The sequence below is a fragment of the Sciurus vulgaris genome (assembly GCF_902686455.1).
Source record: "Sciurus vulgaris genome assembly, chromosome: 7".
In the NCBI taxonomy this organism is placed as follows: domain Eukaryota; kingdom Metazoa; phylum Chordata; class Mammalia; order Rodentia; family Sciuridae; genus Sciurus; species Sciurus vulgaris.
Window position 1 is genome coordinate 21513432 of NC_136467.1, and position 27963 is coordinate 21541394.

General features: G+C 39.9%; 1 protein-coding gene across 8 annotated transcripts in view; it reads right to left on the reverse strand.

Moving 5' to 3' along the window:
• Positions 1–27963, reverse strand: part of UTRN (utrophin) — a gene marked incomplete at its 3' end in the record, with an annotated part of 506460 nt that overhangs the window by 324637 nt on the left and 153860 nt on the right. For all 8 annotated transcript variants that reach the window (XM_079146787.1, XM_079146786.1, XM_079146788.1 and 5 more), the window contains 11 exons: positions 25964–26205; positions 25622–25802; positions 23778–23923; positions 22926–23138; positions 13468–13581; positions 12458–12613; positions 7770–7940; positions 5687–5866; positions 3161–3295; positions 1508–1657; positions 350–511 (listed from right to left, as the gene is read on the reverse strand). In XM_079146787.1, the coding sequence (XP_079002913.1) occupies positions 350–511; positions 1508–1657; positions 3161–3295; positions 5687–5866; positions 7770–7940; positions 12458–12613; positions 13468–13581; positions 22926–23138; positions 23778–23923; positions 25622–25802; positions 25964–26205 (1850 nt within the window). The remainder of the gene's footprint in view (positions 1–349; positions 512–1507; positions 1658–3160; positions 3296–5686; positions 5867–7769; positions 7941–12457; positions 12614–13467; positions 13582–22925; positions 23139–23777; positions 23924–25621; positions 25803–25963; positions 26206–27963) is intronic.

Sequence of the window (27963 nt, forward strand, 5' to 3'; positions counted from 1 at the left end):
ACATTTTAAAAGCTAGAATAAATTTGCAATACATCTAATAATAATATGTACCACAACCACAGCATGCTGTGCACATGCCAAGATCTTTGCATTTGTCATTTCCAATCTTCACAACTTATTTATGAAGAAGACCTTGCCCCAACCTCATAGAGGCTGAAAACTACAGTTTAAATGTGTTGGCCATTTGCTGGGCTCACACGGGGAGCAAGAGAACGCCAAAACGCAGGAGCTGCCTGATGAGTACGGTGACCTTTTCTCACCAACTCTAGCTGGAGGGGTTCACTGGCAGCTGAGGAGTCTACATTAGCTCCTTTTTGCAAGTCCAAAGTCCTCTGGCCCACGGCAATACCTGAGCTTCCTGGGGAACTTGGAAGGCATCTATCCTGTCCGTCAAATATGTGGTGAGCTGTTTATCCAGCTCCCCCAAACTCTCCTGCAACACTTGAAGCATGTGGTCAGTTTCCCGCAGGACCTGAAGCTGCTTTTCCAAAGAAATCTGCTTGCTCTCCGCCTACACAGAGGAGAAATTTAATCATTTGCACAAATATAAATTGCTAAATAATCACTCCGACCACGAAGACTATAAAAGCACTAACTAGTTAAAGGCTTCAACCTTCCTTATAAATAAATCATAACTACATCAATGGTAAGAGTGAAAATATCCATCCAGTATCTTTTATTCCTTGAACTAGAAGCAGAAATTATTAATTTCTACTTTTCTCTGCATAAACTATAACAAAATACAAAAATGGAAAGATTTCCTACAGAACACAATAAGTAACAAAATAAATGTTATCTACTATAATAAATGTTAAAATAAATGTTATTTATTATAAACTTAGAGCATTCTTAGGAATCACCAATGCTTATCAATAAAAATGTAAAATATAACAAGAACATGTATCAATAGAGAAAACATCTGAATCTCTGTTTTCCAAAGTCTAAAACAAGTTTCAAAGATGCACATGTGTCTAACCACTATTTGCTGTTCTTTGGAATTAAGTTTGATGCTGTTCATGGGTTACATAACAACAGTTATTATTTAGTACATTTTCGAAATATCTAATACCCAGCATTTCTTAAAAAAAAAAAAAAAAAAAAAAGCAGTGTCCTTTAATTAATTGATAGGAACATGCACACTGAGATTTAACCTGGATGTGAAACAAGAGATTAGGGCTTTCAACAGTTTATGTCAAATTCTGATGGCCCTAATTTTTATGCTAGCATAGATTCTTAAGGGAAATTAAATAGTTCACAAACAGAAATAATCTCAAATATAAGTAGTTTTTAATCGGCAGGTTCAGCTTGCCTATAAACATGAGGTCCATTCTTCCCTACCTAAAGTCCTCAAGCACCAATAATGCTGGTCACTAACTTTGACCAACATTAAAGTTGTAACCAGCGTTAACCAACTTTAACCAATATCAACACTCCATTAGATGTGGAGCTTGGGGTCAGCTCTGGATTATAAACTCCCAAACATATTCATCCATGTCCTGATTCTTACCAGGTGACTTAGATCTTCATAGCGACTGTTAAAAGCCTCCAGTTTCTCACTGATGATGTCATCTAGGATGCCCCCATCAATCAGAGTCTGGCCAAGTTCCCGAATCTGGGTGCGATTATCTGCTGGATGGCGCAAAACAGATTCCAGAGACTGGACGGGGGGAAGAGAAAAAAAATATTTACTAGGACAAAATGCAGCAAACAGCCTAGAAAAATCCCATTTTTAAAACAAATAATTAACATTTTCTGGGAATCAATCTAAGGAACCATACCAGCAATTAAGTAAACAAGTAAATAAAATTATTCATTCATGGTATTGATAAATTAATAAAGCTGAGAAATCAGCATGAATGAGAGGTGATGATATAATTTCATAAAAATAATTTCAATAATTATTAATTATGTGAGAAATTCTCATAATATATAAGGCTTGGAAGCAGAAGTAGTACCATGCCAACAAAACTATCTGAACTGAAAATAATATGTTACTAAAAAATAGGACTCATTTTTCTGTAAGATATATAGAACAAATAAAAGTGTGTCTGACATAAACAGTTTTATTTACATAAATCTAATGAGCTAAATATTATTCCCATCTTACAGATTGGAAAACTGAAGCTCAGAGAGATGAACTAACTAGTCTACATACACTTGATTAATAAAAAAAAAGAGCTACGATTCCAACTCAGCTCCAAAGTTACTGTGACCCAGTGCAGCAGTAAGTATACATCAAAATAATAATTAGAAAGAACCAAAGTATTTTAAAATGTTTATTTTAAAGTTTGCTTTCTACTTTTCTCTGTTTTTCAAGTTTCTAGAATGCACATGTGTTTACTTTCATATTAGGAAAATGATTTCTTAAAGTAAGCGTTCCCTTATTTTTCATTTCTTTCAATCTCTCACTCTGCTTTATTTGAGAAATGACAGTTTCTCTCCAGCAAGGCATCCATCTCCTGGAATGTAGGTCCCGCAGTTCACTTACTTCTGACCTTCAATCCAACCATCCATTCAGTGCCCACAGAGCACCTCTCCACATTTAAAAGCTCTTTTTTTCCTTAAGCGAACCTAACCTCATTGCATCACAATTCCTTTAAGAAACAGTTCTGAAGTTATCCTGCATCTCACATTGCACTGTAACTGAGAAAAGAAGAATCAGGGGCATCTGTTGGTCCCCAGGAGCTGGAAGACCAGCCTTGAAGACCACCTCTGATGACGGGACCCCCAGCCTCCACCACTGCCCAGGCCAGTCTCTAACTTGTAACATCTGGAGAGGACGGACCAGAAGCCACTGCAAACACAGTCATGGCTGTGCTTGGTGAGTAAAAATAACTTTATGAAGAAGCAAGTGAGAGGCTGTCCTAATCACATGCAGAGATATGTCCAGGGATTGGGAAAATAAACTGGAACCCACTGGAGAGCTTTACCATTCAGAAGGCACTAACTGTCGCACAGCTAATGGCCTCGGGAGGCTGATGCGAGAAGGTCCTGTTACTCTAAATCTGCCTGACTATGCAGGCGCCAGGAAAAGGAGTCCCACGGAAAACTACTGAGGAAGCGAACGCATTGTGAACACAGAGCCGTGTGCTCTTCATTTTAATAAACACGTGCCCTCACGGCGATGGACAGAAACACCACCCAGGGCACAGCCTCCAACCTCCAGGGCTTCGCTGACTGCGTCCGTCCTCTCTGGTAGCGCCTCTGTGCTCTTCACTCGCTCCTCCAAAGTGTTCAGCCAGGTCGTTTCAAGATCCAAATAGTGAAGCAGCTCAATCCAGCAAGACCACACCTCCTAGAGCACGCAGAGAAAACGCTTAAATTGTCCAGAAACCATTGCATACGTCGTTACCCCTGGCGTTGCACATTCTCTTCAATCAATAGTAATTTCATTTAAAGATAAGTACGTGTGGGAGTTTGAAACTGGTGAAGTTGTAATTTCCAATAAGGGCAACAAAACTGAATTTGTCAATAAATTATATCAGACTATTAAGGTGGGGGATAAGGAGAAAAGGGCCAGAGGCCACCTCACTGTTTGCAATAAAATACATTCCAAGGATCTGACTATTGTCAAAAATAAAACTATGTAATAGAAAAAAAGGAGAAACAGTACTCGTTTTTTAAACAGAAGGTAAAAATCACTCATAACTGCAATATATTAAATCATTTCATTGGAAATTAAAATCTCCTGGGGCACACTCAATTCCAGCTTAGAGCTCATTGAGAGTCTACCGCATGGCCTTTCCAGCTGTTTTCTGATTCCTGCCAACAGGTCTATACAAGAAGAAAGCCACAGTTCACCGACAAAAGGAGTTAGGGTTAGGGTTGATTCTGTGTTGGTTGCATTACTCATTCCCCACTACTAAGGTTTCCACAGAAGAGAAGGGGCTGTCAGAGAATGCATACATTTATACACTGATATTCCTTTATTCCATATAAGAAAACTATCTGATGGAAAATTTTAGGAAAGAACTCAGGTCTGAGTCTTCTGGGTCTGTTCTCTTTTACATCTACTGACTACATGGACGCCCACCCTCTTATGTGCTCTGGGTAAGGTCTGCTTACAGAACAAGAGTCAGCAAAACATTCTATAAAGAGCCAGACAGAAGATATTTTGGTTTTAGGGGCTATATCCAGTCTCTGTCACAGATATTTCTTTGGCATGTGTGGGTGGGTGGGTGAGTGAGTTTCTGTGTGTATGTGTATTTTTTTTTTTTCCAATCCCAGAAATGTACAGCAATCACTCTTGGTTAACCAGGTGTGCAAAACAAGTCACAAGTTAGATCCTAGCGTGCAGTCATAACTTGCTGACCCTTGGCTTAGAGAAAAATGAAAAAGAGGTTTCTAGTCCCCCAAATTTCTACCAGCAAAAGGCAGGGAAATCTGCTTAGATTCAAGTTCAATCTCCTTACTTACAGGAGAGAGAGAACAACTGAGAGATCCTTCCCAAGGGCAGAACTGCATCAAGCCACTTCCTGCATCAAGCCACTTCCTTACTAGTTGGTTTCAATTACACATATTTACCTCAGTGCAGACTCAGAACAATCAACTAACAAGTGAATTTGCTTTAAACATTACTGTTGACTTTTTTTTTTTTTTTTTTACCATTACAGGATTTAACACAATATAATCATTTGTTCATGGGTGAATTGAATGTAAATTGTTATAAATTAAAATGTTTCTTAAATCTCTCAACTAATGGAAAAAAAATCCACAAGACATTTAAAAAATGGGTTGGGGTGTGGCTCAGTGGTAGAATGCTTGTCTAGCATGTGAGAGGCACTGGGTTCAATTCTCAGCACCGCACATACATACATACATACATACATACATACATAAATGTCTATCAACAACTAAAAAACTATTTTAAAAAAAGATATAACAAAAATCTTACTCATGAAAACAAACAAGCAAAATCTTAATTTTATTAAAATAATCCCATAGAATCATCTCCACCTCAAAACTAATGGCAAAAAAGATTTTATCTAAGGTCCAGCAAAATGCCTGTGTTTTGTTTTTATGCCAGTGTTTTTAAGTTCTTTTCCTTCAGGTAACCCTCTTAACTTTAGATACTTGGAATAAAAAACTTCAGTATATCTTTAACCCAGGCAAAACAAAACAAGGGAGATACAGCTACAGTACATTCTGGAACTGGGTGACTGGAACAGACCCTGCAGATCATCTCTACATGAAAATCTTGATACATGCAAAAATTCAAGTCTGAAGATATTAAATGACTTGCTAATTAACTTTCTGACAACTGGAGACAGATCTTGATTTCCCCTTTTTATTTTTTATTTTTTGGGTTACCAGGGATTGAACTCAGGGCCACTTGACCACTGAGCCACATCCCAGTCCTTTTTTGTATTTTATTTAGAGACACGGTCTCACTGAGTTGTTTGACATCTCACTTTTGCTGAGGCTGGCTTTGAACTCACGATCCCCTTGCTTCAGCTTCCTGAGCTGCTGGGATTACAGGCGTGCACCACCGCACCTGGCTCTTTTTAAAAATAAATCTCTCTTACATTTTTTTAATCAACCTATTCCCTTAAAAACTACTTTTTCTTTTTGATCCAATATATGGGAGAGGGATGGAGATTTTTTTCCTACCAAGATATGGAAATGGTCAGTACATTAAAGAGTTTGAATCTGACGATGTTTCACTCTGAAAACATATCTATCATACCTCTAGTGTATGACACTTTCCTCTGATTCTGTTACAGAGAAGTTGATAATTCTCCAGCACCACGTTCAGCTCAGATGTCAGTTCCTGGCCACCAGAGGGCACCTTGGCAGCTAATAATTTGATGTTGTCCTTGAGAATCTTCACTCTCACCTCCTTCTGCAACACGTCCTCTTTGGCTCTCTGTTCCAAGAAAGGATGAACCTGAAAAATGTCTCCTTGTATCTATAACCACTTTCTTTCATTTTTTAAGAAAAATAACTAAACAAAAATTAAAACATCTACATGATTCTAACTGCCTACCTGGACCATTTTTTTAGGTAATCACTATCTTGAGTGTTTCTGATATAAGAATGCAAGGTAAATTTCATGCATTAGGTGACTCAGGGCACACAGTCCCCACAAAGTATTATTTAATAACATCCAAGTTAACCAAAATTGTGTTTACCAACAGGAAATATTTTCAAATTCTGGCTCCAGGGATAACAATGTAAATGAATTCATTTAAATGGATCCCTGAAGGTCTGAACATCTTGGACCAAAATAAGTGAATCTGTACCCTTAAAAAAATGTGTGGCATCATAGAAGAGGCATCCTTTAAAAAGTCCTACCAAAAATTGAAGCAATTTTTTTTCCTCCTAGAACATGGGTACATCTATTCTCCTGATAATGAACAGCAGTTCAAAGATGATAAAGTTAGACTGGGACAATCTGATCCTGAAATAGCTGCTTCCTGACTCTCCCTTAGTGCTCAGGACGAATCATCTCACAGTCAAGAAAAGCAGCTGAAACAGCCTTTGCTTTTCCCTTTTAGATTTTGTTTTTTCTGCTTAATTGTTTTTAAGCTTCCCAAGGCTGGGGCAGAAGTGATCATTAAAGATAGTTGCTTTTTAATCCTTAGTGGCTGTTTGGAGGAATAAAAATAAATAGAATGTTACCCAATAGGATTTTAATCTCATTTTTCTCAACTCTCATTTATAGTGACTTAAAAAATGCCACAGAACTACAATGTCAATAGTGTCAACGAAGAGACTAAATGAGATAGATATCTTTCAAATATTTTATATGCTAAAATTGCAAAAATCTTTCAAAAAAGAGCTACACTAAAAATATTTCAGTGACAATATTCAAGTTTCAATAGTATTCTCTTGTCTGTAGACTTTGATTCGTATACAATATGCATGAACGTCACAGAATCCCTTTAGAATCCCTTTTTTAAAAACACCTGTATAGAGTTTTTTGCTTTAGTTATACTTTGGGGCAAGTTAACTTGAGGGTAAATATGTGCCATGCTGCTTCATCTTATAGAAAAAAAAAAAAAACACCTTTAAGACGCTGCCTCCTTTGGCTTGTGCACTCAAGGACAAATGAAGCAGTGTCAGACGTCTGGGATGATGCCCAGTTCTTTTATTATATAAAAAAGAGAGAGAGAGTTCAATACTTCTGACGCGGGAATCTAAGTTTACAGGAAATACATCCCGTGAATCCAAGTGATATCCTCACCCCTGACTCCCTCCTCCGGCTCCTCTTACCACTCTAGGGACATTCTGGTCTCCACATGAGCCCCAGGGACTGGAAGGAAGATCATTACCTTGTGAAAGGAGGATGACTTCCAACCAACTTGAGATGTCTCTCTTGTTCCTCATAAAACTAAACTCATCCTGAAAACTTTTGGAAATAGATCATGCATGGTGGGGGTTGCAATACCATTATAATGAATGCCACTGAAATATGCCCTTAAAAATGGTTAAAATGGCAAATTTTAAGTTATATATATTTACCACAATTTTTAAACATTGTAATTCTTCCCCACACCCACTACCAGATGTTTTGGAGTCCCTCTCTTTGGCTCCCTGCCGTTCCACCTAAGCCCGTCCCTGGGGCTCTGCTCGCAGTCGAGATGAGCCAGTGGACCCTTAGCTTCCTTTCCCCACTTCTCCCTTCCACAGTTACCCTTCCTTTTCTTTTTTGTTTTATTTCTTCTTTCCCACTGTGAAGGAGGAGGTGTATGTCCAGTTTACAGCTGGTTAGCCGGTCTGGCTGGTGTTCAAGGCAGTAGAGGAGGTGTGCGCCTCTGGACACCAACCTTCATTTCTTCCACTGCACTCTCAAGTTCTTCTGGTGACTTGTATTCAAAGTCCCTCTCCAGGTATTCCTCTTCCGCCTGGGTCATCCATTCCTGCATCTCCGCCAAGTCTTTCTTCAGGTTCACCGCTTTTTCCTGCCTTTCAGACAACCTATTTTTGTGAAGAGCAATCTAGAAAGGAAAAGCCATTCCCCCAAATAAACAAATTTTAATATATGAAATGTCAAGTTCTAGTTTTTCATATTTAAAGACACAGTGATGGACTGGGGATCTAGCTCAGTTGGTAGAGTGCTGGCCTCGCACGCACAGGCCCTGGGAACGTTCAAGGCCCTAGGTTCAATCCCCAGCACCGCAAAAAAAAAAAAGACACAGTGACGACTTCCTATGAAGAATCTTATGTTTTAATATTCACACAAAACCTTTTCTGCCTTTTTTGTGGATGCTGTGCAATATAACAATAATGAAAACAAGAGCATAACGGGGCTTCTCCATCACATTTTGGATATGAATCTAATAGGGAAATATCTAGTATAATTTCGAAAATGCATAAATTTTGACAGAGTAATCCCAGATGTAGAAATCTAATCTACAGCAATAAAAGCACATATGTCAAATATACTTCTTGGAGCCCTGTTCATTATGAAAAGCAAAAAACAAGAAGCAACCAACATGTTCGTTTTATGATCCCTATTAAGATTTCACTTTTAAAAAGCAGGGGCAGGCAGGTTATTAATAATGATTTTCTTAAAGCACTGTTCCATAACATTTTGGTTTTGATAATCCATTATATCAGACACATGCACAAATGTTACATCAGAAAGAAGATATTTGCCTAAATCTGGTTCACCACCCAAGTTAAGTATTTCAGAGATGTCTAGACATATTTTCAGAGAGCTCCCCACCTCTCCACAAACCACATCCATTCATGAGAAGATAAGTTACACAGCAGTAGTTCAACCCTTCCTGACAAGGTCAACCTTCTGCTCAAACTCAACTTCACAGCTGTGGCCACCCTGCCAAGACCTGCTGGGCTGCTAAGTGACAGTAACCAAAGGCCACTATGGAGCATAATGGCACTCACAAGGGTAAAGGTTAAGTAAGAGCGGTTTTCCTGTCCCCTCCCTCCAAACAGGATCACAGTGCTGAAAACAGACAGAGAGCTTTTCTTCCACTGCCCCCACGGCACTCTAAGAACCAGAACCAGTACACATAGCCCAGCTCCCACACCCACTGATCAGCAGCGCACCTGGAGAGCTCTCTGCAAAATTATTGTATGTGCGCATGTACCTATGTACATAGATTCTCTTTGTTAATACTTTCTGAATAATCTAACTGAACTGAATAATAATCTAACTAACTGAATAATCATCAGTTTTATCATTTTGGGGAATCCACAGAGAAATTAAAAGATACCGATGTGTTAAAAAAACAACAACTCAGAATTACATACTTTCTGATTTGGGACATTAATATGTTCTTTATTTCATGATAATATGGATAGAATAGATGTGATAGAATTGTTCCAGTGAAACTGTGAACAAATTGTTCCAGTTTGTTGATTTGTTTTATATGTCTATCATTTCCAACCAAGATATAAAACACTGTCCAAAACATCTTCAACATTTTTCCAGTCAATGAAATACAACTCTCTGGAACTGGTCTAAATAATTACACAACATGTGATTCCTTCCTTGCTGAGGACACTTAAAAATTTTCCATATATTTATTCCCACACTTGGAATCAAAAACTATTCACAAAAAATGCTATGTTGTCATATGTAGATGGACGGATGGATGGATGGATGGATGGATGGATGGATGGATAGATGGATGGATGGACAGATGAGTAGACATATGCTTCTCATTGGCAATTTTAAGCTACTGTCCATATTTACTTTCTTAAAAACTGTAGCTCCTTCAAGCAATGCCATCTAATTATAGCATATATAGAGAAACACACATTGGCCAGCATATCAGGTAATATTACAAAAAGATTATTTTCTTAAGTTCAACAACTCTATTGTGATTCTGGAGAAGAATGTCCTTATTCATGGGAGAAGAATACTAAAATATTTAAGGGTGACCTGTCATGGTATTTTCAACTCCCTGTCAAAAGTACATTTTTAGAAAAAAGAAAATGGAAGACAGAGAGAGAGAGAGTGCATGCAAATGTGAGAAAACATTAACAACTGGAAAGTCTCAGAATGAGTGTATGGGTGTTCTGTAATCATTATTTCAACTTCTCTTCACATGTTCAAAATAAGGAAGTTGGTTAAAACAACGAAAACAAAACAAAATGTTCAGTGATGCAAACACAGACTTTTTCCCCCAAACATTAGCTACCCCCCCTTATTCTTAGAGCATCAGTAGGGTTAGGGTTAGGGTTAGGGTTAGAGTTAGGATTAGGGCCAGGGCCAGGGTCAGGGTCAGGGTCAGGGTTCGGATTAGGGTTAAGGTTAGGGTTAGGGTCAGGGTTCGGGTTCAGGTTAGGGTTAGGGTCAGGATCAGGGTCAGGGTTCGGGTTAGGGTTAGGGTCAGGGTTAGGGTCAGGGTTAGGGTCAGGGTTTTTGTTAGGGTCAGGGTCAGGGTTAGGGTCAGGGTTAGGGTCAGGGTTTGGGTTAGGGTCAGGGTCAGGGTTAGGGTTAGGGTCAGGTTTAGGATCAGGGTTCAGGTCAGGGCTAGGGTTAGGGTTAGGGTCACTGTTTGGGTTAGGGTTAGGGTCAGGGTTAGGGTTAGGGTCAGGTTTAGGGTCAGGGTTTGGGTTAGGGTCAGGGTCAGGGTTAGGGTTAGGGTCAGGTTTAGGATCAGGGTTCAGGTCAGGGCTAGGGTTAGGGTTAGGGTTAGGGTCACTGTTTGGGTTAGGGTCAGGGTTAGGGTTAGGGTCAGGTTTAGGGTCAGGGGTCGGGTTAGGGTTAGGGTCAGGGTTCGGGTTCTAGTTCCCCTCCACAGCCATGAAGGAACTATCCCACAGCAACTCCTTCACTTCAGCAGGGGAGGCCCCGTGCCCTCTCACACAGACTTTGCTCTCATTCTCTAATTTCTCCTTCCTTCCAAGTGAAGCAATTCCCTTGGGCCTGAAACATCCGGTAATATCACTCATTATTAAAAACAGCAAAAACCCTGTTTGAATCCCCCACCTTCAGCATCCACCTCTCTCCCCTTAGGAGAGAAATTTCTCAAACCCATTTTTCTCCAGGTCATTCAAAGCAACCATCTTGTCAAAGGTTGATCTTTAGTTCTGATGGCCTGAGCAGTCCTCCACACAGGGCACTAGAAAAACTTCCTCCCCTGGACCCTGGGAGCACACATCTCTGGGTTGAGGCAGATACACTCCCCTGCCTTCTTAGCAACCCCCTGTTCCCAGGCCACAAATGCTGAAAGCTCCATTTGCATGTTCAAAAGCATTTCAAATATAACCCTTCTGGAATGGAAAGCACCCCTTCACCTGCACAAACTTCTCCTTGAGTCTTGGTCACCCCAGGAAAGAGTGTCACAATTCACACAAAATGGAAGCAAAAATCCTGTCTTTGACCATTCCTTTCTTTCTTTTATTACGCGGTCCAATACTCTACGTGAGTCCCATCTGTATTTTCAAAATATAGTCCAAGCCTAGCATTTCTCATGACCTCCACCACTACCTCCCAGTCCTAGGGGCCATCCTCTCTCTTCACGACTACAGTAGCCTCATGAGTATTCTCCCTGTTTCCATTTTTGCTTTCCCAGAGCAAATTATCCACACGAAAGCCGGACTGACCTTAAAAAAGATCAATCATATTGTCACTTCCTTGCTCAAAACCCACAAATTGGCCTGACATCACGCTTGAAATAAAATCCAAAGTCCTTATTTCCATGACCATATCTAATCCATCTTCTGCCTACCTTGTGACCTCAGGTATTCCCATTTTCCAGCCCACTAACTCCTCTTCCTCTATTCCAGCTCCTCTGCCTTCATGCTTTATTGAGCACACCAAGCTCATCCCCAATGGAGAGCTTTAAAACATGCTGTTGCCCTTGCCTGAATGTTCTTGCCAGAGTCGCAGATGGCCCCTATTCAAGGGTCCCAGTCTCAGAAAGCCCTTAGGTAGTCACCCCACTCGAGACAATCCCCATGAGCTAACCCTTGGCTATCCCTGCCGGATCGAATTCATTATTTGCCTTATTAGAAATGCAAGCTCCATAAGAGAAGAATTTGTTCCTGGTTTATTGTCACATCCCCAGTGACAGGAATGATGCCTGACGATAGATATTTAATTAATTAAATATTCATCAGTACCTGATTAATAAATATTTGATGACAAAAATAAGTGATCGATGGCTATAACTATAGGATAACACACTCAAATGTTCTGGAGGCAAGGCAAATCTCATAAACACATGTTGAGCTAGATTTTGGAAAAAAGGTGTTGGGGGTGGTAAGTCCTGGGTTAAATTGGACAATTGGTACTCTCATTTAATTTTTAAAAATATATGCATATGTATACATTATTAATTTTAAAATATATATATAAGCATGCTTATATATATATACAAATACATATAAAAGCACATTCTTGCTCCAACTTTCCACCCATGCTGTAGTTATTCTGAACCACTGTTTCTGAAAGTAGATGAGTTGTAAAATCTGTTTCATTGATCAAAAGAAACCACTATCTCCACTTCCTGAAAACCAGACAATAAGTTAACCTCACCTCCTTGCTCAAGATCTCCAGCTGGGTTTGGTACTCAACCAGTCTCATCTGCACCCAAGTGTTGATTCCAGCAGCTGGACAGCTTCGAAGGGTAGCCTCTATTTCTTCCATGTTTTTCAGAGATGATTCAATTGTTTCTATTTCACTAACATATGCCTGAAGACATTAAATAAGCCTGTGATGAGTTCATGCCTATATAAGTGAATGCCATAATTATAGTTTGCCTGGATTCCTGCAAATATTAGAAGAACAGACTGCTTGGGAGTCAGGACTTTTAACTACTTAAGAAATACTGTGCCTAAAGAAATTCATTTCACCTGGGGACTTCATAGAGCCATCTGCTAAATTAGACTGGAAATACTTGACTCGCAGTGGGAAATACTGCTTTTAATTAATTTAGAGAAAAGCCTGATGATTTCACCAAGTATAAATTGCAATGCAGTATTCCTAGCAAATTTCATTTGTTAAATATGTTTTCCTTAAAGCCTCACCATGTGGCACAATAAGAGCAATGTACCATTGGTAATTATTGCACGAAGATTGTCATTATAAAATAAGGCAGCAGCTCCTAGGAATCAAAGTTGTTTTGTTCTCTATCCAAAATTCTATAATCATGACCAAAAATAAAACTATGAATAATCTGACATTCATGTATTAGTTGTAAAGTCAAAATAAAAGAGAGTTTTTGATAAAAGATATTTTATATAGGTTTAATGCCATGTCAGATTCCTTTTTGGGAGGTGAGGGGTACTAGGGATTGAAACCACTGGGGTGCTCTACCACTGAGCACCCAAGTCCTTTTTATTTTGAGACAGGGTCTCGCTAAGCTGGGGAGGCTGACCTTGAACTTGGGATCCTCCTGCCTCAGCCTCCTGAGTTGCTGGGATTACAGGTTCATGTCACTATACGTGGTAATGTCACACTCCTGACAATTTTAATCATGACAACAAATAACAAAAGGAAGAAAGTGTTGCTTATTCCAGCAGGTGCCTGAGAACAGCATAACTCACAGAGCACTGGTCCAGCTGCCTCTGCAGACCCGCAGCATCTCCTGGGGCAGCCTGCTCTTTCACCAAGAAGTCTTTCACGACCCCCATCCACTTCTCAATGATTTTAGAATCAGCCTAAATCAAACACAATATCAGAAAGGGATATTATACAGTGACATTGAACCCACCACATCTCAAGATCTTTTGCAAATGGTAAAGAAGACGACTTTTCAAAATTTGATAGCTTCATTTTCATTTATTTCATTATTTATTAAGTCTTCCCAATTTTGAAATAATTGTTTTCTTCACCTTTGAGTTCAATCTTGGAGAGGTGAGAGCTCAGTAATCATTCTAAAAATCTCCAAAGACTCTCCTATGACCTAAGCTATTTTGCTTAAATGCAAGTAATATCTCTGAATAAAAATTTAAATTATAGAAAAAAGCTTTTCCAGGTATAACCAGCATTTTAAAAATCTTTCACTCTCATACAACTTAGAATAAGTTAGTTGCTCAGAGCAGGAATAAAACAACATAATGAAGGAAATACAAGTTTGTTCCTGGTTCTACAGTTGGATGCCTTTTTATCTGAGAATCCACAACAGTCCACTGCCTCGTTCCAGTCTTGCACCTAACACTAAGCACACCAGTTATATAGTTCCAGGGGTTCGAAGACCAATGAGAAGGCAAAGGTTTTGCAGAAAAGAAAAGAGACTTCAGAGAGGAGGTAACATTGGAACTGGACCTTAAAAAATGCAAAGTAATTCTAACTTCCACTCCAACACTAGAGTGGTCATTTCTCCCCCAACCCCCATTCCACCTTGGTCAGTCTGCCCTATTCATTTTCTGAGTATTGTGCTATTTGTTTCTTTGTTCATTCCTAGAAGTGGAAATGAATTTCAAAACAGCCCACCATGTTTGAGGGCAGCCAGGTGTCACCATGTCATTCCCTGGCCCTCTAGAGGTTAAGCATCCATGACACCTCTAGGACGTGATACCCAGGGACTGCACTCACCATTTTGATCAACATGTTCTGGAAACTACATCAATTTTTTTAATGTCCTTAGAATATGCCACACAGAACCAGTCATTCTGCTCCTTACAAAGTTGGAATGAATCATAAGGATGGAAATTAACACATGGATGTTACCCTCAAAAAATGCCACCTAAAATGTTTTTAATCTTATCTCTCTTATTGTAGGGTTGTTTCTTGTATTTTGTTTTTTATTTATTCATAGATACATTTGTCACAATATTATTATAAATTAATAAGATCATTAATATATGATAATATAATAAACTTCAATATTTCCATGAGCTACCTCTAAATATACTCCCCTTATTACATATTGCTTAATTGACTACTATAATAAATTCAGGACTTAATAATTATAAATGTAAAACTTTGCCTTGTTACTCAGACAGTCATAGTTGATAACAGAACAGCAAGAAGTCAACAAGATAATTTAGTTTTATTCTTTCCACTTTCCTCTCTGCTACTCCTCCTAGCTTTATCTCATTTACTAATCTGACAGAGAGAAATTTCTTCTACTGATTTTATTGTCGAGTTTTAGGTTTTTCCAAGTGCAAAAGTAAAGCCAGTGAGAGTGCTTACCGCAGTAATCCCCCTGAGAACACCATGTCCTTCATTAACCAACCACCTTAGGCTTCAAAAAATGGGACTTTATATAATATTAACATCTCACTGGTTTTCAACCTTATTTTAATAAGGTTATAAGAGGTTATTCCAAATGCTTGGCTGAAATCAAGATTTACCAAGAATGGTAGTCTGTGAGGGTGATTTGAACCAAGCATGATGCCTCTCCAGATGTGAGGTCTACCTCTGTGTAGCTATAATTTAGTATTCCTCCTCCAACAAATGAAAACATAAATGCAATGCTTGAAGGAAAAGAGTCTGGCCAAGGCTTTGGAGGGATGTCCTTGTTGACTCCTCCTGGTCACCACATTCTTTCTTAAGCACTTATTAGCTCTCTCTCGGTCATTTATCTTACAGCTCTGCCAGGAACTAATGTTGAGCTTACTCTAGGTCTTGAGCTTTTAGACACTAATGTTCCCCCTTAATTAAGACATTTATTCATCTCCATTTTTCTGGTAATTTCTCACAAGATCATGCTGGGACCCTGAAATCCTGAGTAAAAATTCCACTGCTACTTGGGATGCAGATTTATGCACCTGGAGGAAGTGAAGTGGGTTTTCCATGTGATTCACAGCTCAGGCTTGAATTTACCCTCGGTGATAACGATTCCACACTCCCTGGATTCAAAGGCCATTCTCAGGCGGACATGGGAACAAAGCGTGCTTATGTGTGGCCAGACTCCTTCAGGGCCTCTGTTAGCATCACCCCTCCTGCTCAAGCCCTTCCACATCCCTCTATTCCAAGTTGCTTTGAAAGCTTCCCTCCCCTCTCCTTCAGTCTGTCTGTCGCTATTCTCAAAAGCCTAGGCTGCTGCCTCTTCTCAACTGGTTTCCTGCCTTTTCTTCAGTACTTGCTCCAGCCTTCCGAGATCTTGCTGGAGAAGACATATGGGGGAAACATGCTCAGGGAGGGGTGGGGCAGGCGTTCGCAAAAGACAGAAGTGGAAAATGAGAGAGTGTGCGATTCCAACCAGAGCTCACAAAGCATGCCTTTTAAAAATGGTCCATTTAACTTTGTTGCCTCAGATGCTTGCACTGTTCGTTTCCATCCTTGACGTTTTAAGAATGCATTAGGATTGCGTAACTGGGAAGTTCATTAAATCTAGTTTTGAATATGGAAACTGATAGTTTCATTAGCCAAGGATTTGCAGAATTTATATGGAAGCAATATATTCCAAGGAGGCTTAACCATAGTCAGCATCGACTAGTAGAAGCTGCCTTAACTACCCCTCGCTGCAATGAGGAAGGTGCATGGCCTCAGCTGCGTTCCTCCCTCCCTGTCAGCACACACAGACCCACATGACTCGCACACACTAGTTCCTTCTCCAGTTGCTACACTTAGACATTTCAAAAAAGAAGAAGAAGAAAGTAACAGACACGGATGAGCCAAACTGATCGTCACAACAGCAACAAAGCAACAGATGGGAATTTGAAAAGTCACACTGTTTTCAGTACTGAGACTCCTGCATGTAAGCCTGACCACACTGAGTTCTAGGCCAGGCCTTGTGCACCATGAAAGGAAAGAGTAAGCCTAGGTACCAACCCCAGTAACTGACTAGTTTTGTGATTTTAACACCCTAATTTCTGTCCTTTGGGCCTCTGTAGCTTGTCTATAAAATAATAATAAACAGCAACCTTGCTTGGTTGTTCTGAAAAACAACATTTGAACAGACACTGCTACATAGAAGTATGCAATGAATGGTTAGAGCTATAAAACCAACTGCTTTATTATTACACCAAGTGAACATTATAAAATAAAATTACCACTTCAAGATCTGGAGTGAATGTCCCATCTGAGACACCATAGGGATAAAGCAGCCAGGATGAAATGTGCTTGCATAAATTTGGTTTAATTTTTTTAAACTACTGCCAACACTAACGCTTGTTCTGTCCTATAACTGTTCAAAAGAAACTGTCTAAAAATGGCCATTTGAAAGAGCTGCTTATGCACCTGACTAGATGTGGTCCAACACAGTTCAGCAGAAGGAAGTTGGGTAGATGAGGGAAGGAAGGAGCCATCTTCAGAAATGCCTGGTAGCAGCGGATCACTGAGCACTCCACACTGCTGACACACCATGTCGTGAAGACAAAGTCTCTAAAATCAGGACCAGCGGTTCCATACCGGTGTGCAGGAAGGTATGGAACCAGGGGCTCCACTCCTCCCTCCATTCTCCCACTCCATCTCCTCTCTCCCTGGAAGGAAAATCCTGTCTCAATCCACCTGTAACAGATGTTTCCTGTACATTTCAAAAGTACCTAATAAAGCCTGTTCAATCTGTAAGTCAGTTCTTCATCAAAGAGGTTACAAAGAACATGAAAGAGTTCATGTGGAAATAGTGTTTTTCTATTCATTGAAAAACCCATCAGCCAAGACTTTTGAGTTTCTAATACACAATAATGAGTATTTCAACATCTCTTCACCTCCATCAACTTACAGAATGAACGCATGAACACACACACACACACACACACACACACATACACACACACTTCTCTGGAAGACCTCATTTCCTATAAAACAATACAAAAAAAAATAAAAATTACTAGTATATTTCTGTTTCTTTTTTTCCACAATCACACAGTGCTGGGAATTCGAACCCAGACCTTGCGCATGCTAGGCAAGCACTCTACAAGATGGGCTATATCGTCAGCACACTAGTATATTTCTGAATAAATGACTATAAAGATTACACCGTAAGTACTAGCCAAAAGGAGCCACTTCTCATTCCTACTTTTACTCACATTTATTCAAGTAAAAAATAAAATTACTATTAATTTAATTAGGTGGTATTCTTGGAAATTAAAATATCGAATATTATTTGGAAGAGTCAAAATACTGCATTGACCATCCCTGCTCAAAAGAGGTAACTTCTAAGCACCTCGGATGGACAACACCCTGCTGCTAGACCACAGAGAACGATCAATAACCCCCCTTCAGCCTACCTCCGCCCCTGTCCTAAGCTGGGGATGGAGGGAGTTTAAAGCTTGGAAAGTCTGGACTTAGGACAGTGAAACTCCAGGCCGCTCGGCACAGCTCTGGGACTCGGAGCAACCACTGGGGCTCCGGCGGCTGCCCAGGGGAAGAGTGGCGAGGAGAGCTGTGTGGACTCAGGACACCGGGGCCTGCCCTGAGGAGGAGGAGGAGGAGCGTGGCCACTTGGATAGGACAGTGAAACTCCAAGGTGCGCTATTGCCTCCAGCACTAGATGAAGCTAAATTCCTGGCATTTTATCTTCCTCCTCCCCCATCTCCTGGAATGTCCACAGCCTTTTAAGCTGCCACTTTCTACCCGCAGGCCACAGACAAAAAGGATTGTGAAACCAAAATTAGAAAACAGAAGAACTTACCTAGAAGGAGTTAAATATGCAGTTAAACACTGCGTTTCACCCTTGGAAAGTATTTATCAGTTCATTTTACCCCAAATGCTTTCAAAAATAATTTTCAGCATCTGGTTTTCATGGTAATAAAAGCCCAAGCAAGTTACCTTCTGCCCTCTGGGACAGAGCACCTTCATTGGGTGTGTACCTTTGACAGTTCAGGCCACTGAAGGACGAGTGACCACACAGCTGTCCTGACATCTGGGAGAGCATGCATTTGGGTATTATAGAGCCAATTTCAGTGGAGAGGTACGAGTGGGTCTGGCAGCACCTACAGACCTACAGAGCAATCACATGCACATCCCAGTCCATTCACATGGGCTCAACTTGCTGTGTGCCAGACAAGGTTCCCACCCTCAAAGAGCTCATGCCCTGGGGAGGGAAAGACTCGCCACAGCTCTAACCACGATAGAAACTGGAAGGGTGTGAAGGATGAACCACAGAGCAGGGAACGACTCTCTGCCTCTCTGGCCGAAAGAGGCCTTGTAAAGGAAGTTTGTTCTTCAAGAATCAGCAACAGCCAGTAGCAGGTGGCACATACCTACAGTCCCAGCTACTCAGGAGGTTGACACAGGAGGATCACAAGTTCAAGGCCAGCCTCAGCAATTTATTGAGACACTGTCTCAAGACAAAACAAAAAGGGTTGGGGATGTAACTCAGGGTTACAGCACTTGCCTAGCAGGCACAAGGCCCTGGGTTCAATCCCCAGCACTGTGAAAAGAGAAAAAAAGAATCAGCAGATACTAACAGGATGTGAAATCTTAGCAAGTACACGACATTTCCAGAGGAAAGGCAACAGTCCAGGGTGGTGCTTTGAGAGTCGCCACAGTCTCCCCACCTGAGTAGGCTGGCAGTGAGGACCCAGGCTGGGCTGAGCAAGGAAGGGGAGGGGCCATGGGACGTGTTGAAAGTGCGCTCCAGCAAAGAGAGCAGATCCTCTCCAAAGCCTAACCCTGGTATCGATGTGGAAGAATTCCAGAGAGAAGAGATGGGAAGCTGGAGTCAGATTTGAGGGGTAATCGACTTGTCAGGGGCAAGAGAACTGGAGCACAGCAAGAAGGGGCTGGAGGCAGAATTCACAGAGGCCAGAAGAGTGGAAAATAGAGAGTGGGTTCTGTGTTTGCCTTAGGGACATTTTCATGATTTCCCAGTTATATGCCACATGGCAGGGGAATCTTAAGTAAAGAAAAGGAAATAATGCCAAATGTCTTGTGGCCCCTGAATCCTACTGAAAATGGGAGATAAAAAGCAGCCTCTTAGGATTTTATTTTATCCCTAGGATTCATCAGAAAAATCTTATCAGTAAAAAAAAAAAAAAATCAATGAAAAAAAAATTACCTATTTCATGTATTTTCAGATGTTTTGCTGCCTCCAAGCAGTGCAATGGTTTGTAAAAGCACCCGTTAACATTTTAGTTCATAAGTACGGGAATCTGAGTAATTACTGGCAGGGCGCTGACAGAAACAAAGAGCTGAAGAAGGTATTTGAGCATATGACACCGAGTACGAACATGGGACCCAACCTCTCACCTGTGCAAACGCAAAGAAAATGTAGACAGGTGAACGCCAACAAATGACAGAAAACCAACAAGAGCCTCTGAGAACTGTGGGAATGCAAACTTGATAAATAAGTAACAACACAGTCAAGAAAATACTCTCGACAAAAGACAGGATTATTTTGAGTACTGAGGGTCCCACCCCAAGCTCCACGGTACATTAGCTATTTAAATGTCCTCATCAAGTTCCTAATGTCACTTTTTCTATAATGCGGAAAAAAGGATCAGAATGAGCAATGTTCCTGAACTACTCTCTTTTACTTTCAATATATTAACCTCCAGCAAGGACCCACTGTTAATATCAGCTGCCACCAGGGAAGTAAATGGTACCAGAGTGAATAGGATCTCTAAATATCTGCTCTACAAATTTCTGTCATCATACCTTCACAATTAGCAGTCCTCATCCATCACTTACGTATATAAAAATGCATTTGGGGCTGGGGCTCTGGCTCAGTGATAGAGCGCTTGCTTTGCATGTGTGAGGCACTGGGTTCGATCCTCAGCACCATATAAAAATAAACAAATCGATAAAGATATTGTGTCTATCTAAAACTAAAAAAATATTTTTTTAAATGCATTTTAAAAATAAACAAGTCCACTATTTTGTCCCTAGCCAACATTATCATCGATTGGCACTGTACCTACCCAGCCTCAGGCCTTAAAGACAAAGAGAACTTAAGTGACTAAGGAAGTGAACATCAGGACAGTGAAAAATAGAAAACAATGCTATCCTGCACAAGAATGTTTCCTGTGGTCATCTAAAAACTATGGGGGGCAGGGGTTAATTTTCTCAAATAAATTGTGAGTAATCAAATAGCAATTGCTTCAAAGCAAGGAAAGGACTAGGAGTGTGCTTAAGAATTAAACACATACACGTGCACACACACACTCACATACACACACTTTAGTGAAGAAGCTGCACAATTAAAGAATACAGACATTGACGACAATCTCGCACTTAGCATACAAAAGGGCAAATAAAAAAACAACAGGATGTTATAAACCTACTATTATAACAACAACAAAACCCACATAACCATCCAGAAATGTGTTTGATGGGGAATATTTTTTACAGAAATAACATTTTTAGCATCCAACTGACCACTTAAGTGCTTGGATTTGCTACATTAGTAACAATTTCCCACTGAAGCCTAAAGCCAGATTACTGTAACTCCAGGACTCTCTTTTGTGTTTTGGAAGAATATTTATGCTCTTGAAATTTATATAAAAATATTGGTTAATATTTAGCTCACCCAAGAGTAATTGGTAATGTTCACAAACTCTCTCAGACTTAATTTGAAAACAAAGGAATGAGCTTTGAAATAAAAAAGGGGGGGGGATTACTTAATCCGGCATTGCTCGCTCTTGATACCATTCACGTGTGGGGCGGGAAGACTGGGAAGCCTGTCCTGCAAACTGTAGCATGTTTAGCTGTATCCCTGGCCTCACCCACTGGATGATTTCCCCCACGGCTGAGAATTCCTGATAATCTCCTGGACCACAACTGAAAAATCTTAGAATTGTGGATGAAGGTAATCCTCACTTTGAAATCTGAAAACAATTACAACTGATAGTATGTAAGTAGAAGTGGATTGACTCACAAAGTTAAAGGATTCAAAAATACTAAGCCACCCAATAACACGTTCCTCTTCATAACTAAGGGTTTATTCAAGCAAGATCTAAAAAGTCCTGCTGCCACCACACACATCCACACACCTGGTCCATCCATATTCTTCTGCCCTCAACTCACTGGACCTGCCTGTCAGTTCCTAAGTCAAAGAGCTTCCCTCCAAGGTCAGAGGTCACCACTGATGGAATCATGCTGAGGCCTTTCACACTAACCTGTACAGACCACCAGCCCTCTTCCGCCCTGTGTCCTCTGACGCTGATTTTTAAAACACCATTTTCATATATTCTGTCTCTTCTTTCAATCTTTTCACCTTATTGAGCAACATCCTTCACTCAAATTCTCTAAGTCTATCATCCACCTATTTACCTCTCTACCTAAATCTGAAGTTCTTACTACTAGTCTCATTTCATTCATAGAAAAATATTTATTAAGTGCCTTCTCTGGGTCAGACACTCTTGCAGAAGTGTGTCTTAGAACACAGGTGGGAGAGTGTGGGCGTGGGGTGGGGGAAAGAACCCCAACCAAAGGGAAACAAGAAGGGCCAAGGAACAGAGCCCTGGCAGGACAGGCAGGCCTGAGAGGACAGGCAGCCCTGGGGACACAGTGTGAGTGGCTCGTTCTCTACCCAGTCCTTTCTGGTAAGAAAACCAGGTGATGTGGAAGCTGCTTCTCCATTGGTCTTACAGGCAGAATTATAATCCTGCCTTACCTAACACTGGTTTTTGCCACTTTCCTCTTATAGAGCCTCACATTTATCCTGTCTTCCCAAACGTTACCACAGCTTCATCTGGGCACCTTTTCAGATGCAGCAAAGCATCCCGCTTCGGAATTTGTGTGCCTTGAGTTATGTGCTTCCCCAGTCTGACACTGTCACTGCACTACTTTAGATTTTCAACTCCAAATGTCGAAGACCTTTAAAAAAAACAGGTTCAAGGCTACTGCTGCCACTCCAACTGAATAATCTAATGACCAGTCAATATTTCACGTAGGTCCCATTCCAGCCATTTTTAAGCAATGTTCTCTTATCTTCAAAGTCCAGTTTATCTCTACCAAGAACCCTTTTCTGCAAGGCAAAAAGAAAGATGTGTGCTCACAAGCACATTAAAAGTATGTCTTTAATAAGCAAGTTATAAATCTAAGCTTCAACACATAATAAATGAGGACCTAGAAACCATGTCAAGTAAGTAGTAGAAATTTGAGCCTTATGTGATAATCACCATTTACTCTACAATAAACTTAAGCTCCTGATGGCCTCCTGATTTACCTCAAAAGTTCTGAGTTTGGAGGTAATTTCCTCAAGCAAATGTAGATCTTTGGAAACCTTGGCCTTTAATTTGTTCCACTTTCCTTGAACATCATCAAATTCTTGCTTATACATTTTTTCTACATCAGGAAGCACATTTTTCTCCAAAGCCTTTGTTTCTTCTGCAAGTTTATATAATGTGGGTTTTTGATTCTCAAGGATTTCATCAAGGGCCTGGAAAAGATTTGAAAGGTAAAAATCATGCACAACAATGTGTCTGTGCAGATGTAATAATAGGGATCACACACAGGAAAAAAAGGCATTTTATCAAAAAAGCATTGTGAAAAACTAGTGAAAAGAACAGTCATAATCAAAAAAGCTCAAGCATTCCCTTCATGAGTTGTGTGTGGGCAGCGGAAGATGTTCTGCACACTGAAAGCCACAGGAGCAACACACCCAGTGTGGGTCAAGTGTGCAGGGTTAAAGGTTGGTCTTTTGATCCCATAAAGTAGTTCATAACTGTAAGGCTACTCAACTAAATAGCAGGAAAGCATTTCTATTCAACACAGAAATTTCAAAAAGTATTGATTCAACTAATATTTCTCATCTTATAAAAGACATCTTAGCACATTAGTTGAAAGTTTTAGGCAAATTATAGTAAAAGGAGAAAATATGCTTTCCTTCTATCAATGCTTAATAAATTTCTTTTTCTCTGAGGTCCTATGTTATAATACCTAATCCTCAAATTAAAAGAAATTTTGGGACCAATTTTGACCACAAATGACCAATTTTTTAAAAAATAAATAAAAAAATCATTTCAAAATGTATCATTTAAAATATCAGAAATGGTTCTAGATTTCAGAAACATGTTACCTTTTTTTCTCGAAGGGCCTTTTCCATCTTGGCAAGATCATTAAGAGCATTCAATGATGTCTGGGCCTTATTTTCTGAATCACTTAGCATATCTTTCAGTGTTTTTAATGTTTCCAAATATGCTTGTCCTGGCTGGCTCTTCAATTCTGTTTATTTAAAAATACTTGCTTTGAGAAAATAATGTTATAAATCTGATTATTATTATTATATAGACCATTGGTCGTTCATGTATAATAAGTGAATTCCAATGCATTATAATTTAGTCTCCATGATTAAAATTAAAAAGGGTCTTTGTTGGTTAGTAAAATAGGTCATTCTACTGGCATTTCTAGGACTCAGACAGTGACTTCATTTCTGCGGATGTTGATGTTTGAAATATTAACTAACTGCTATCATTTTTCTTCATTTCGTCATGATGAAATGTCTCTCCAAAGCTGGAACAACAGTGTTCCTTTTGTCCCACATAATCTTCTCTTCCCCAATTGCTACACAAAGAATAAAGAAAACAAAGATCCTCCAGTCTTCCTGTAAGCACAGGCTCCTAGAAAAACCCATCCCAGAGTGGCAGGCACTGTACAGGGTCACCACACCAGGCAGCCACAGGTACCCTGAGAAACAGGGTTGGCCACAACCAGCTTGTGGAATCTACTTCCATGTCTATCTTAAGAATCACATATAGCAACACTTGCATGGAAGAGAAGTGAATTCTTCTGAAGCACAAAGAGATGAAACCAACTAGCAGCCAAGGTTAAAATGGCTATAGGTTCTTGTCAAAATGAAAACACAGTTTGTACCAGTAAGAAAGAGGTCCTCTAAACATTTACTTCTTAGTCTAGGTTAAGTGTACCAGTAAGGTGAGAAAGAGGTCCTCTAAACATTTACTTCGTAGTCTAGGTTAAGTGATTCCAATGAGCAAAGACATGGTGTCCAAATGCCTTCCAGAATGCACTAAGACACACTTGTCTAATGTACACACATACTGATTCCTGATGTCCTTCCACAATCTGCAGTACCTGAAGGAAGACAGTCATTATGGGTACAGCTCAGAGTCTGCACTGCCCAGAACAAACTATGTTGTATTACATAGTCCAAACCTAAACAGCAGCTAAGGAGAAAACATAAGTAGCAATATGAGGGATGAGCTTTCACAGGCTTTAACAGGTAACTTTCCAAACCCAGGTTTACTGCAAAAGTAAGAACTAATTAAAATTTTTCATATTCTAGAAGAGGAATATAATTTCTTTTTTTAAAAAAAGGGATGGTATTGCTAAAAACCTTATTTATTATGAATGGAAAGAAATAGGTAATCAGCCTTTTTAGTCTTACTGAGAAGGTCCAAAGGAAGAAACAACACCTACTTCTCCTTTAAAAATCTTAAAAGTCAGGCATGGTGGCACTCACCTGTAATGCCAGCTATTCTAGGAGCTTAAGCAAGGGGTTACAAGTTTGCGTCTAGTCTGAGCAACTTGGCAAGATCCTGTCTCAAAATAAAATAAAAAGGGTTGGGAGTGTAGCTCAGGGGAAAGGAGTTTGCCCTGGGTTCAATCCCAGTAACACACACACAACACACAAAAAAAACCTCCTTAAAAAAATCCATTATATCCATTGACACATTTTTAGAGTATGTGAAAAGTGTATACATTTTTCCAATCAAGTGTGAGCCCAGAAAATAGTTTGATTGAACTTTAAGACCTTGAACCACACAGATGCCAAAGAAAACAGTGAAACTGGTGTAACACATAGGCACACTGACAATCTAACTATTGGGAGTAATTTTTAGATTCAGGCAAAGAGAGAGGAGATATTAATATAATCAAATAAGAAAACCAAGGGAACAGGCTTACCATTCTCAAGCTGCAGTTGATGATCCTCTAAATCCTTCTGCACAGCCTGGTAGCGGTCCAGAAAGTTATCAAAGCTCTGTTGTACAAAACCTGGGGCAGAAGGCTGAGACCTCAGGGCCAAGCAGCTTGAACGCACCATTTCAATTTTGGGTTGGAGGCCAAGGAGATTGTTCAGTTCTCTCTTTGGAAGAGAAAATAGGATCATATAACTCCATGAAGAATATCCCCCCAGAAAATCCTTCAGAGCAGAATTAACAAAAAATTCATGGCAGAAAAAGCACTGAACTTATATAGGAAACTGGACATAGAACTCTGGAATGTTCCAGATGGCTGGCTCCTTACCTGACAGGAGTCCTTCAAACTTGCCAAGGACTGCTGAGGAGATTTGGAAAAGGGCATGTGTTGCACCCACTCCTCCTTCTTCTTTATGATCTTTTCAAGCTCATCAAGCTGCTTACAATAAGCATTTATATCCTCCTGAAGCTGAATCTTTCGGGCCAGATCCTCCAGATGCTGGGATACATTCTTCCATTCTGATAAAACCTTCTCCAGAACATTTTTTATTTCTTCTGTAGAAAGACCCTCTACAGAGCCAGAAAAATAAGCAGACACTTCATATAGTTTTAAAGAACTTGTTCTGACTTGGTTCTAAACATTCCAACGTATTCAAAACAAGGCAATGTCACATAGAATGATCACTTCGTTGTGTCCCTTTTAACATAAAAATGAAAAATTATAATGATGCACCTAAAAGCTATTTAGGCATATTTAGCTGTTTGACCTAGGAGGGAGGGGAGCCCTGAAATAGTAGTTCAGGAGCAGTATGGCTATGTCAAAAGGCACATTAGTGCAGCATGGCCACAGCCTTTTCTGCAGAATGTGTTCCCATACTTGGCTTCTTTCCACTCTGCTAGGTTATAATCTGAGCCAGGTAACTAAAATCAACTGCCTGGATTTGTCTGGGGCTCTGACATCAGAACTGAGACCCTCTGTCATGAGAAATGAAGAAAGCTGGCTAATAAAAGGAGAAGGCAGTACAAGTCTGTGGAGATCAAACTGCAGCGTCACATAAATTGCAAAATAAATAGCAAGAATTCCTTTTTCTGAGAAGCAACCAGGCACATGTGGGAATGTTAAGCTAGCATCCAGGCCCAAGAAGCATCAGGGAGTCTACTGTGCATTGCACACAGATAAGTAAATGCCAAAAATATCAAAGCAGTGGTGAGATTACCTACCTTACAAACACACTGGGAAAAATGCCATTATTGTTATAATAACCTTATAATTTTGTTTACCTCATATTTTTGAAAGGTAGAGAATTTTCCTAGAAATAACAAAGTCTTATAATATGTAATAATAACAGGGGTTTTTTTGTTTTGTTTTGTTTTGTTTTGGAGGGGACTGGGAATTTGAACCTAGGAACACTCTACCGCTGATCTATGTATTCCCCAGTACCTTTTGGTTTTTATTTGAGACAAGGTCTTGCTAAATTGCAAAGGCTAGGCTCAATCCTCCTACCTCAGCCTCCTAAGTCCCTGGGATTACAGGTATGTACCATCTCATGTGACTCTAACACTAGGTCTCTTCGTAGTTCTTCCCTTAGTAGATCAAATCCTTTAAAATGACTATGAGAAAGTTTGGGAAATTGGCAAAGAAAAATTTATATTCAGAGAATATGCAAGTTGAAAGGACAGACTTACCATCTTCAATAACTACGTGGGTGGGCAATAAACAGTTGTGCTCTGTGAACATATGCAAATAAAATCCAGAGTAATAAGAACCCCCCCCCCCCCAAAAAAAAAAAAAGAAAGAAAGAAAGAAAGAAAAGGCCTGGAAAGCAAAAGAGCATTTATGGCCCACAGACAATGCAACTCTAAAAATTTCAATGATACACCATACCCACCAAAAACTAGAAATGCAAATATATGACAGGATTTGAATGTATCCCTCATGTCAGTTGCTGAAGTTCACTGTCCACCATTACGTAGGTAACACATTAGACCTAGGCAAAACTTTCTCACAACAACCCAAGTTCAACTAGGCCTGTTCATCTGGGTCATAAACACAATGAATCATGATTTTCCTGACAAACTATCTGCACAAGGGAGATCCAGGCTTTTGTTCTTGCTGGATCATCTCTAGTGTAGGTGGATATGGGCAGAATAACATTAGCCATTTCACTTCTATATCAGGGCGATTTATTAAATTGCTAAACAAGAAAGAAAATTAAGCTGGTAAATAAAATTCCTAATGGAAAATTGTTACCACACTAGAAAACAGCTAAGAGGTACTCATTGCAGGTACCAGGGCAGCTGAAGCAACTTCTTCAGTTATTTATTCAC